At 40.6% G+C, this 13965-nt stretch overlaps 1 protein-coding gene across 2 annotated transcripts in view; it reads left to right on the top strand.

Moving 5' to 3' along the window:
- LOC124290253 overlaps positions 1 to 13965 on the top strand; it is a 73646-nt gene that overhangs the window by 15711 nt on the left and 43970 nt on the right. For both annotated transcript variants that reach the window (XM_046726964.1, XM_046726963.1), the window contains one exon: positions 5912 to 6055. In XM_046726964.1, coding sequence (XP_046582920.1) covers positions 5912 to 6055 — 144 coding nt within the window. The remainder of the gene's footprint in view (positions 1 to 5911; positions 6056 to 13965) is intronic.

The following is a 13965-nucleotide window of genomic DNA, read 5'->3' as shown; positions in this document are numbered from 1 at the left end:
AAACCAATACTAGATTCATCAAGTTCTCCAAGTCCCCAGCAAACACACCTCACCATGCTTAGAGCAATATGTCTGGTGCTGTCTGCTGACATTTTAATGTCATATCATTTGACTTGAACTTCAGAAGTGGACTGAATCATCTTCTTCCAGGTTGCTCTCCCCCATTGTTGGATGACAACTTCTGAATTTGACTGTGCTTACTTGCTTTTGGTTTGCCAGCGAGAACAACGCGTCTGAACAACCTTTCATCAAATGAAGAAATGCATTACTTACCAGATTGCAAAAGTGACAGTTGGAATGTGTCTTGTAATCATTCAACCTTGAAAAGGTTAAAATGGGGTATTCCGAACAACATGTTTAGCCTTAGGCTGTAGGAGTGCTCCCATCCAACTCATTGTCTATATCTCACTTAGGTAGAACTTTGAACAGAAGAGATGCCACTGGACAGTACTGTCAGCTACTAGATTTCCAGATTGTGTTTGTTGGGTTTTCAAATTGTCAATCGAGAACTTTGTCAAAATATTTTACATGCTGCTGACTTTGTGTGAGAGTGGGTTCGAATCCCAAATGGGATTCAACCCCAATACTGAGAAAAAGTAATCCCAAACATAACAAATTAACGTTACATTTGACCACTTTCTAAAGGGCATTGTGTATTCATAGTTTCGGCTGTTGGAGCCATGCCAATTTCAACTTGTGTGAGGGGTATGCAAAGTATGTGATTCAGCATACCATTTGTCAGACGTCCACTTTGTGGAAGCCACATGTTGGCTGTTAGGTTAGATTGCTGACCCAGACTCAACCTGTACATGAACTAGGATCAGGACTTGGCTGAGATAGTGTCATCCCAAATATACCATTTATTGTATTTTTAAAGTGTAGTCTGGAATTTAAATCGTCAGTTTGTAACTGGTATAAGTCATTTCAACAATTTCATTGGTCCAAATTTGGTAACCGTAATGGGATTCTGAAACAAATATATCCAAGAAAGCCAATGCAAGTATAGAATATGTGGCAAGTATACTGTCTGGAAATGAAGGAAGACTCAGAGACTAGATGTTAGTCTATGGGATGTGCTCAGGTTCTTGTTTGGTGGTAGGAACTTACATCTGATTTTAATGAGATAGGTGGGGACATTATGGGTCCAACCCTTATGTTAAATGGCAAATGTATCTTCTGGTTAAGTAGAAATTACTAAAAATGTGGAAAGTTTTCACAGTCTCATATCAGCAATACCTTGTCAGCAATATATCAGCAATACCTTGTTAGCAATATACATGTATCAGCAATACCATGTCAGCAATATATCAGCAATACCTTGTTAGCAATATATCAGCAATACCTTGTTAGCAATATATCAGCAATACCTTGTCAGCAATATATCAGTAATACCTTGTCAGCAAAATATCAGCAATACCTTGTCAGCAATATATCTGCAATACCTTGTTAGCAATATACATGTATCAGCAATACCATGTCAGCAATACCTTGTTAGCAATATATCAGCAATACCTTGCTAGCAATATATCAGCAATACCTTGTCAGCAATATATCTGCAATACCTTGTTAGCAATATACATGTATCAGCAATACCATGTCAGCAATACCTTGTCAGCAATATATCAGCAATATATCAGCAATATATCGGCCTAACTGCAGTAGTTGTATGCAGTATCAGCAATAGCGGTGTAAAACCATACTGACTCACTCACTCAGTCATAAGTGTCAGTACTGATTTGAAGGTATATTGTTTTTTATAAACACCCTGACCATTTGGACATTAATTTCTACTTGTCAGTTATCTGTTAGGATCTTCCATTAAGGTGTCAGGCACCACCATAAATGGTAATGATTGAACTTCCACAATGAAACACATCTCAGTAATATTGAAGGAACCAAGATTACTTCATTTCTCATTCACAACCTGACTTATAGTCTGTTTGCAGTGAAAACGTACCGATGAATTTCACTTTATGCCAAATAGTAAATAGGATAAAGGGAAATTAAGATTGCGAATCCTCATAATTTTACCTTCCCAATTGAACATGTAAATCTTTTATTCAACTTAGGATAAAAGTTGTTTAACAAACGATCATAGATTCAAATCGTTATTATTGGTTTGCATTACAAGGGGGTAAGCAAATTAGTTGGAACAGTGAAACAAATGCATGTGCGGTACGTGATGAGCGTTAACTTAGACCAACCCTACTTGTTCTCGGTGTTTCATTTAATGTGCATACCCCCTTGTAATAAAGAAGATTAAGGAGGTCCCCAGGTTGCAGTTCTATATCAGCAATCTTCAACAATACTGTCACCCCATTTAATGTTTATTTTGGTGTGTCTGAATACATGTTGTTATCATAGCAAGCTTCAAGTTGGTAAACATTTTTTAAAAAATAACGAAAAGTTCTCTGCCAAAGAAAATGACTGTCTTACAAGTTATATGATTCAAGTTAGTGATAAAGACTGTGTAACTGGTATGTAACAATATGTGTAACTGATGCATCCCTGGTGTATAACTGATGCATCACTGGTGTATTAATGGTGTATAACTGATGCATCCCTGGTGCATAACTGATGCATCACTGATGTATTAATGGTGTATAACTGATGCATCACTGGTGTATTAATGGTGTATAACATGCATCACTGGTGCATAAGTGCTGCATCACTGGTGTATTAATGATGTATAACTGATGCATCACTGGTGTATATCTGATGCATCACTGGTGTATTAATGGTGTATAACTAATGCATCACTGGTGTATAAATGGTGTATAACTGCTGGTGTACAAATGGCGTACATCTCTCCTGCTAGTGTACAACTTGTGTACTGCCTGTATATAACTGGTATATATTATAATGCAAGAGTTTCAAGAATTTCAACACACTATCATGTGCAGGAGGGGATGACTCAACGTATTTCTGATATTAGTGGTTGTGACATTATAAATTGACTCCAATAGATGTAGGTTGTAAACAATCAGCTGTTGCATGTGGTACTTACTTACCAAATATTTCCTCTAAAAGTGGAGTACTTCTTTGAGCTAAATGTTGGACAGGTTATAAATTTGGTACTTTATACAATTTATTTATGTTGTGACAAGACACTAGGGTTTTTTTAGTTTCTATTATACCAGTTCTTGTTTTTGGTTGGCAGAATAGCAAAACCAGTGTATTTTTTCACTCATATATTTATCTCACATTTTCTCAGCTGATTCATATACAAAGTTGCAGAGAGTCTGGCATGTCATAAAAAAAATAGTCATCAAGTCTTGTTTTATGTTGTGTTCTGCAACATGGCAGACACGGTTATGTGAGCTACGAATTATGGCGAGCAAGCTTCAGAGGCCTGTAGCATTGCTGGCAACACTTTATTTCCTGGTTTTACTTAAATGCAGCTCCCAGTTTGTCAATAAATCTGTGAAGAGTACTTACAAACAATTATGTTTAAGGGATTATTTGAGCAGGATGGAGGGAGCTGTATATTGTTCATGGACCTCTCGGCACAGATTTTGGATAAGCTATGTGGAAAGGGGAAGTGGAAAAGATGAAAGGACATTGTCAGATTGCAGGAAGTACTAATTGGGGCATTTGCTTATTGTACTACAGACAGTGGTTTTAGTATCTCTCATGGGTTCCAGGTGTTAAGACCATCAACATCAATCAAACTCAACTACCCACCCACTCACCAACCCCTACACTGATTCACTTGCCCGCTTACTCAACCTGCAATACACTCAACCTTCCTTCCACTTTCCCATCCTCTCATCTGTCACTTCTCCCTCCCACACTTATACCGATCGACTCAACCATCCACTCACTCAATCATCCATCCACTCAACCACCCACCCTCTCACCCATCCACCCAACCATCCACTTAACCAATCAACCATACATCCAACCAACCACTCACTGACCCTCTCAACCACCAACACCCTCGTCCATGCACTAAACAACCAACTCGTTGATCCACTCGACCACCCACCCACTCAGTCACCCTTCCCTTGAACCACCCACTCACTTATCCACTCACCCTTCCATTCAACCACTCACTCACTCATCAACTCAACCACCCACTCCTCCATCGATTCTCACTCACCCACTCACTCACCTATCCACTCACCAATTCACTCAACCACCCACTCACTCACCCATCCACTTAACCACCCACTCACTCACCCATCCACTCAACCACCCACTCACTCACCCATCCATTCAACCAACCACTCACTCACCCATCCACTTAACCACCCACTCACTCACCCATCCACTCAACCACCCACTCACTCCCCATCCATTCAACCACCCACTCACTCACCCATCCATTCAACCAACCACTCACTCACCCATCCGCTTAACCACCCACTCACTCACCCATCCACTCAACCATCCACTCACTCACTCACCCATCCACTCAACCACCCACTCACTCACCCATCCATTCAACCAACCACTCACTCACCCATCCACTTAACCACCCACTCACTCACCCATCCACTCAACCACCCACTCACTCACAAATCCGCTCAACCACCCACTCACTCACCCATCTGCTCAACCACCCACTCACTCACCCATCCACTCAACCACCCGCTCAACCACCCATCCTCTCACTCAACCACCCACTCACTCACCCATCCACTCAACCACCCACAAGGCATACAGCACAAAGTAGAGACTAACTCACTGACTCCAATAGGAACACTTGTTTCATCTGTATTTCAAATGTGTTGAGATTACATTGCATGTGTTCTGCGGTGCTGGTTATGAACTGATTATTCCTGATTCCCTATTTCCCTGCAGCACTACTCAGCTCAAATAATGTTTTGTTTGAAATACAACTGATGGGAAGAAGTAGAAGTGCCTTTGATGCTGACGAGAGAGAGTAAGATTTCACAGGATCATTATTGTATGGCTGCAGGCTGACTGTTGTACACCTACGTTATGGCTTGTTAGGACAGTCTTTGAATTCTCAGTGGTCATTGGAAACTTGTGTCTATCCAAGTCTCCTCATGCAGCTCCAGTATATACTATCACACCATCCATGTCAACTGTACACAGCCCATATCTACCATACACAACCCATATCTACCATACACAACCCATATCTACCATACACAACCCATATCTACCATACACAACCCATATCTACCATACACAACCCATATCTACCATATACAACCCATATCCACAATGCACAACCCATACCTACCATACACAACCCATATCTACCATAAACAACCCATATCTACCATGCACAACCCATACTTACCATACACAACCCATATCCACCATACATAATCCATATCCACCATACACAACCAATATCCACCATGCACAACCCATATCTACCATACACAACCCATATCTACCATACACAACCTATATCTACCATATACAACCCATATTCACCATGCACAACCCAAACCTACCATACACAACCCATATTTACCATACACAACCCATATCTACCATACACAACCCATATCTACCATACACAACCTATATCCACCATACACAACCCATATCCATCATACACAACCCATATCCACCATGCACAACCCAAACCTACCATACACAACCCATATCTACCATGCACAACCCATATCTACCATACACAACCCATATCCACCATATACAACCCATATCTACCATAAACAACCCAAATCCACCATACACAACCCATATCCACCATACACAACCCATATCTACCATACACAACCCATATCCACCATACACAACCCATATCCACCATGCACAACCCATATCTACCATACACAACCCATATCTACCATGCACAACCCATATATATCATGCACAACCCATGTCCACCATACACAACCCATATCCACCATACACAACCCATAACTACCATACACAACCCATATCTATTGTTTGCTTGTTTCAGGATGGACACAAGAATATAGAAATTCCAAACTCTCAGTCACTTCGGAATATGATGATTCCAAAGTTCCCGGTGAAGGTGATCGTCCAAATTCTGGGAATGGCTACTTACCTGTGAATGTGTCCAGCCCATCGATTCCCAGTCCAGGTAAGTCTAAGGTTTTCTTGACCCTTGGTCTATTGTGTAGGTACTTATCTAGTGTGTATAACACCATGCTGAGCAATATTCCAGCTTTATGGTGTCTGTCTGTAAATAATCGGGTCTGGACCAGACAATCCAGTGATCAACAGCACGAGCATTGATCTACACAATTTGGATACGATGACCTATGTCAGCGAGTATGACCACCTGATCCCTTTAGTCGGCTTTTACAAAAAGCATGGGTTACGGAAGATAATTCTAACCTGGATCTTCACGGGTTGTTTATCATAATGTATTTAGTGTCTACAATTTTGTTCTAGCGTACCCCATACCTGGTTTAGTGTGTACAAATCTGGTGAAGCATGTACCTATCTCATCTAGTGTGTGTGTATGTGTCATACCTCTTCTAGTGTGTGTGTCATACCTGGTTGCTGTAGGGAGACAGAGCAGAGAAGTCTGTTAAGTATTCACACCAGAAGATCAAAGATAAATCAGCAACCTGCTGTTACCGTCAGCCACAAAATCAAGATACTTAAAGAAACAGACCAACATAAATGTAGTTTTCAACAGAAGTAACACCATCCAAAACACCATTAAAGCCACAGGCAAACCACCATCCACCAAAAAGATAAGAAATTCTAGGAACAATATACCATATGCCATGTAATTGTGGACACACTTACATAGGTGAAACACCCATAACCCTCCAAACCTGAATTAAAGAACATCAATGATCAGAGTCTAAACTAGACTTGAAATCAGCTCTATCTGACCATGTTAGTGACAATTCTGATCACTGTATTCAGTGGGACAAAATCAAAGCGCTTCCTAACAAGCTCAAAGGCTTCAAAATCAGAAAACTCCAAGAAGCCATGCACATCAAAAGACTTCAACCATCCATCAACTTTGACCAAGGCTATTACATACCCTGAGTTTACCATCAACTCATCAAAGACTCCAATAAGATATAATCCTTCTGTGTTTTCACACAAATGGCTTCATTTGTAAGGACCTGATTTACCTTCGATCTTCTGCTGTGTGTACTTAACAGGCTTCTCTGCTCTATTGTAAAACCCCCAAAAGAAAAAGACCAATGTGGGTGTAGTTTTCAACAGAAGTAACACCGTCTGGTCAAGTGTTTGTATCATACCGGCTCAAGTGTTTGATCATACCTGGCCTAGTGTTTGATCATACCTGGTCTACTATTTGTATCATACCTGGTCTAATGTTTGGATCATACCTGGTCTACTATTTGTATCATACCTGGTCTAATGTTTGGATCATACCTGGTCTGGTGTGTTTCATACCTGGTCTAGTGTTTTTCACACCTGGTCTACTATTTGTATCGTACCTGGTATAGTGTTTGGATCATGCCTTGTCTAGTGTGTTCCATACCTGGTCTAGTGTGTTCCATGCCTGGTCTAGTGTTTTTTCACACCTGGTCTACTATTTGTATCATACCTCGTCTATTTTATGGATCATTCCCGGTTCTAGTGTGTTCTATACCTGGTCTATTATTTGTATCATACCTGGTCTATTGTGTTCCATACCTGGTCTTGTGTTTTCCACACCTGGTCTAGTATTTGTATCATACCTGGTATAGTGTTTGGATCATGCCTTGTCTAGTGTGTTCCATACCTGGTCTAGTGTGTTCCATTCCATACCTGGTCTAGTGTTTTCCACACCTAGTCTAGTATTTGTATCATACCTGGTCTAGTGTTTGTATCATACCTGGTCTAGTGTTTGGATCATACCTGGTCTAGTGTTTGGATCATACCTGGTCTAGTGTTTTCCACACCTGGTCTAGTATTTGTATCATACCTGGTCTACTATTTGTATCATACCTGGTCTAGTATTTGGATCATACCTGGTCTAGTATTTGTATCATACCTAGTCTAATGTTTGTATCATACCTGGTCTAGTATTTGGATCACACTTGGTCTAGTGCGTTCCATACCTGGTCTAGTATTTGGATCACACTTGGTCTAGCGTGTTCCATACCTGGTCTAGTATTTGGATCATACCTGGTCTAGTATTTGGATCATACCTGGTCCAGTGTTTGTATCATACCTGGTCTAGTATTTGGATCACACTTGGTCTAGTGTGTTCCATACTTGGTCTAGTGTTTGTATCATACCAGGTCTGGTGTTTGTATCATACCTGGTCTAGTATTTGGATCACACTTGGTCTAGTGTGTTCCATACCTGGTCTAGTGTTTGTATCATACCAGGTCTGGTGTTTGTATCATACCTGGTCTAGTATTTGGATCACACTTGGTCTAGTGTGTTCCATACCTGGTCTAGTGTTTGTATCATACCAGGTCTGGTGTTTGTATCATACCTGGTCTAGTATTTGGATCACACTCTGGTCTAGTGTGTTCCATACCTGGTCTAGTGTTTGTATCATACCAGGTCTGGTGTTTGTATCATACCTGGTCTAGTATTTGGATCACACTTGGTCTAGTGTGTTCCATACCTGGTCTAGTGTTTGTATCATACCAGGTCTGGTGTTTGTATCATACCTGGTCTAGTATTTGGATCACACTTGGTCTAGTGTGTTCCATACCTGGTCTAGTGTTTGTATCATACCAGGTCTGGTGTTTGGATCACACCTGGTCTAGTGTGTTCCATACCTGGTCAAGTGTTTGTATCATACCTGGTCTAGTATTTGGATCACACTTGGTCTAGTGTGTTCCATACCTGGTCTAGTGTTTGTATCATACCAGGTCTGGTGTTTGTATCATACCTTGTCTAGTGTGTTCCATACCTGGTCTAGTGTTTGTATCGTACCTGGTCTGGTGTTTGTATCATACCTTGTCTAGTGTGTTCCATACCTGGTCTAGTTTGTTCCATACCTGGTCTAGTGTTTGTATCATACCTAGTCTAATGTTTGTATCATACCTTGTCTAGTGTGTTCCATACCTGGTCTAGTGTGTTCCATACCTGGTCTAGTGTTTTCCACACCTAGTCTAGTATTTGTATCATACCTGGTCTAGTATTTGTATTATACCTGGTCTAGTATTTGGACCATGCATGGTACATCCTATATATAATGCTATTACCCAACAGTCGACTATGTGACTTGCTAGTCTGTGCTATGTCATGTGGCCTGGTGGTGTTCCCTCCAAACTACAGATACAGGTTCAGTCGACACTGTGGGATGTAGACCATTGTGTGGGTACAACTGTGTGGGCGGAAGCATTAACGCATTGCTCCACACATCACGCAGGCTGGAACTCCACACTATTCCCTGTGATTTTCTCATCAAATATCCGTCCCACGTTGTTCAATTTGTTACTCTTGACTCTGACGACATGGTCTGTATGAGAAATGTCGTATCAAGTTGTCACTGAAAATGTTTGAATGAGCTGTGTGAGACCCATGATGGTGAATTATTGATCACTTCATTCAGGACATATTGATGACACAGATAATGAGGCCATGAAACAGATGGTGTTCGTGTATTAATTCACTCCAACAGATCATAAATCTCTCACATTTGTGTACCACGCAAAAGAAGTGGAAGAACTACCAAATCTTCCATATGACTCATAAATCTGCGATTTTGGTGATATGAAAAAACTTGGGTGTCCTTATACTTTTTTAAGTGGTATGTAATAAAGAACCACTCACTTAGCCAAACAAACATGTTGGAAATATGTCATGTAATGTGATGGTCGCACAATTTCTACGTGATTTTCCCTGCAATGTCGTCACTGTTCACTTCCTGGTGGACAAGTCTCACATATACCCCTGTGACTTCCCATGACAGGCTGACATTAAGGTCGCAGTCATGTGCTATCAATTAACTGTCAAAACAAATTGTTTTTTACAGTTTCCACCTTACTCGACTTACAGGATCTCCAGGGTAGGGCACAGATCTGGCTGACTCATTGACTTTGTTTTAGTAAAAAATGTGGTACATTGGAAAACATGGCGCAACCAGCAGAAATATTATATCATTTCTTGCTAATACACTTTATCATCTAAAACTGCCTTCCACATGAGACTTTGCTGCAATTAAATTGCATTATAATGTATTCACACCAATATGACATTGGTTACTGTGATGTCTCGCAGTGAGCCTCGTTAGGTGAACTTTAACACACTCAGGTTACTGATCATTGTTACACTGTTCGTAACGGAAAAAGTTGTAGTAATGATTTTGAATGATAACGAGAAAAACATCAAAATGTCATCATATATAAAATATCAACACTGTTTAATGTAAGGTTAAAGGTTCCGACTTTCATTGACTTTCCTACATGATTGATGTCACAAGACACTGATATTCTCCATTACTCCAAGAAATGAGTACCCATCCCCAGCTCCCCTCTGTCTGCTGGAAGTGGTGATGTGTAGGCCATGGTGGCTGTTGTTGCATCATTAGGGACGCAGATACAGAGAAGGTTGTTGCTTCAGACTTTGTAATCTCAAGTTGAACAAACTTGACATGAATGATCCCGACATTATTGGAATAACAATTTGTCTGTAACTTTTCCCAACACTGTGCTGGCCTCGCTGAGCTATGTGGACATGGGCTTCATTACAGCCTATGTCATATAGCCATATCGTCTGGAAGGTATATGCAAGCTGTATGCTGCATTAGTAGAACATGTACATCCACATATTGATGATTGGTGAACCCTCTTCATTAGTTTAATTCAGGTACGAGTGTGAGACTTTAAATCCACAGATATTTTTCAAGTCAATATGGATGTGGCTCTTTGTATTGTCCATGGTGTATATCTTGTGTATTATACATGGTGTATATCTTGTGTATTGTCCACCCAAGACCATACAGAGAGAGATTTACTGAGTGATAACACTGTCACATGGACCACTGCAGGTCTAGTGTTTGTTGACATCACATCTGTTACATTGCCTGGTACACCCAACACCATACGGAGAGAGACGTACTGATAACACTGTCACATGGACCACTGCAGGTCTAGTGTTTGTTGACATCACATCTGTTACATTGCCAGGTACACCCAAGACCATACGGAGAGAGACGTACTGATAACACTGTCAGATGGAGAATTTGGCCCCTTTTTATACTTCCAGTTGAATAAATCAATGTTGTACTATTATCAAGAAACATACAAAAGATGTGACTTTGTTGGGAGAAGTTTAATGAGATGTAATGACAGAAAATGTGAATGTCATGTTTGTACAGGTTTAACTGTGTCCATGGGATCACGAAGCAATGTCCTTATTACCCTGCATCTGTGTCGGAAACTTTTATGTTCAGATTTGAGTTTTAATAAATGAGTGTTATTTACAGAGCCTGGTGGAGTGAACAATATCTTACTATACTTGTAATTTCAATCTAATGATACAGACATATACAGTTTAGCTCACAGGAAACTGATTGGTAAATATTGTATGCATATTGTATATTTCATGAGAAGTCTTCAGTTACTGATCTTCTTACTGATCAGTCACCATGACCAATGGAACGCACTGACATCGGTGCATTAGAATCACAAGTGTCTGCACATTTTGTACATAAGTGAAGCCCATCAAACAGTGGTCACTGATGAAAGTGAACAGGTCCTACTCGAGGCCCTTGTGTATTAGTGGAGGCCCTCATGTATTAGTGGAGGCCATGTGTATGGTGGGGTAGGTTTGAGGGTCGAGCAAGTACCTGTCGTGCCACAGGTTCTGGTTTGACTCTCAGTCAGAAGACGCTTTGTGATGTCCTTCATCATGATTTGCTGAAATATTGATGAAGTGTTACCAGAAGTTGTGTAAGACCATACTTACTCATATTGTGAGAAAATGAGCTGTTTGGGCGTCCCCAGATCAAAATACTTGTACTGGAAACCAGAAAGGACCGATAAGACACACAAAATACTTGACCTATATAAAGATCCCCTTCTTGAGACCTAACACTTTGATGCTTGAGCTATATTGTCGGTTATCTTTATGAGAGTATGTTTGATGGATCTTATCTAGACCCACCTGAATATCAGTACATTTCCTGCTGCGTGTAATGTATGGTACCTTTGTAGTTTTATGTCAATATTCTCAGGTGTTTATTCAACATCAGATTTCCAGAATCAGACTCATTGTAACACAAGTGTGTTGCATCATTATCGTAACCTAGGAAACCATTGCGCAACCTCAGGGTTCTACAGTTAGCCAAGTATCTCGTCCCTGTGTGTAACTTCATTGTTGGGCAGTGTATAACACTAACATCTGGTCACCATGGTGACCAGATAATCATTGTGTAACTTCATTGTTGGGCAGTGTATAACACTAACATCTGGTCACCATGGTGACCAGATAATCATTGTGTAACTTCATTGTTGGGCAGTATATAACACTAACATCTGGTCACCATGGTGACCAGATAATCATTGTGTAACTTCATTGTTGGGCAGTGTATAACACTAACATCTGGTCACCATGGTGACCAGGTAATCATTGTGTAACTTCATTGTTGGGCAGTGTATAACACTAACATCTGGTCACCATGGTGACCAGGTAATCATTGTGTAACTTCATTGTTGGGCAGTATATAACACTAACATCTGGTCACCATGGTGACCAGATAATCATTGTGTAACTTCATTGTTGGGCAGTGTATAACACTAACATCTGGTCACCATGGTGACCAGATAATCATTGTGTAACTTCATTGTTGGGCAGTGTATAACACTAACATCTGGTCACCATGGTGACCAGATAATCATTGTGTAACTTCATTGTTGGGCAGTGTATAACACTAACATCTGGTCACCATGGTGACCAGATAATCATTGTGTAACTTCATTGTTGGGCAGTGTATAACACTAACATCTGGTCACCATGGTGACCAGATAATCATTGTGTAACTTCATTGTTGGGCAGTGTATAACACTAACATCTGGTCACCATGGTGACCAGATAATCATTGTGTAACTTCATTGTTGGGCAGTGTATAACACTAACATCTGGTCACCATGGTGACCAGATAATCATTGTGTAACTTCATTGTTGGGCAGTGTATAACACTAACATCTGGTCACCATGGTGACCAGATAATCATTGTGTAACTTCATTGTTGGGCAGTGTATAACACTAACATCTGGTCACCATGGTGACCCAGATAATCATTGTGTAACTTCATTGTTGGGCAGTGTATAACACTAACATCTGGTCACCATGGTGACCAGATAATCATTGTGTAACTTCATTGTTGGGCAGTGTATAACACTAACATCTGGTCACCATGGTGACCAGATAATCATTGTGTAACTTCATTGTTGGGCAGTGTATAACACTAACATCTGGTCACCATGGTGACCAGATAATCATTGTGTAACTTCATTGTTGGGCAGTGTATAACACTAACATCTGGTCACCATGGTGACCAGATAATCATTGTGTAACTTCATTGTTGGGCAGTGTATAACACTAACATCTGGTCACCATGGTGACCAAGGTAATCATTGTGTAACTTCATTGTTGGGCAGTGTATAACACTAACATCAGGTCACCATGGTGACCCAGGTAATCATTGTGTAACTTCATTGTTGGGCAGTGTATAACACTAACATCAGGTCACCATGGTGACCCAGGTAATTAGTGTGTAACTAGTTTGTTGTACAATGTGTAACACTGACATATGATCTCCATGGTTACCCTATGCATATTGTGTAACTTGATTGTTGACCAAGAAGTTAACCCAGTCACCATGGAGACCTGGGTAATCAATCTTTGACCTAGTTGTTCAATAGAGACAGAAGTTTATCTGCTATGGTAACAGACTTCGTGTTGTCTGATATTTGAACTCTTATGTAAAACAAGCATCCGGTTACTATGGTGACCCAGGTGTTCCTGTGAAGACTGTTGAGGACTGTATCCAAGCAGTACATATACGGTGTTACATGAGAACTGCCACCCACACATAGCCGTAATTGAGACAGT

This window comes from Haliotis rubra, unplaced genomic scaffold (assembly GCF_003918875.1).
Source record: "Haliotis rubra isolate DU_JTF1 unplaced genomic scaffold, ASM391887v1 Scf46, whole genome shotgun sequence".
Lineage (NCBI taxonomy): Eukaryota > Metazoa > Mollusca > Gastropoda > Lepetellida > Haliotidae > Haliotis > Haliotis rubra.
This window is presented reverse-complemented; position numbering and strand designations above follow the sequence as displayed.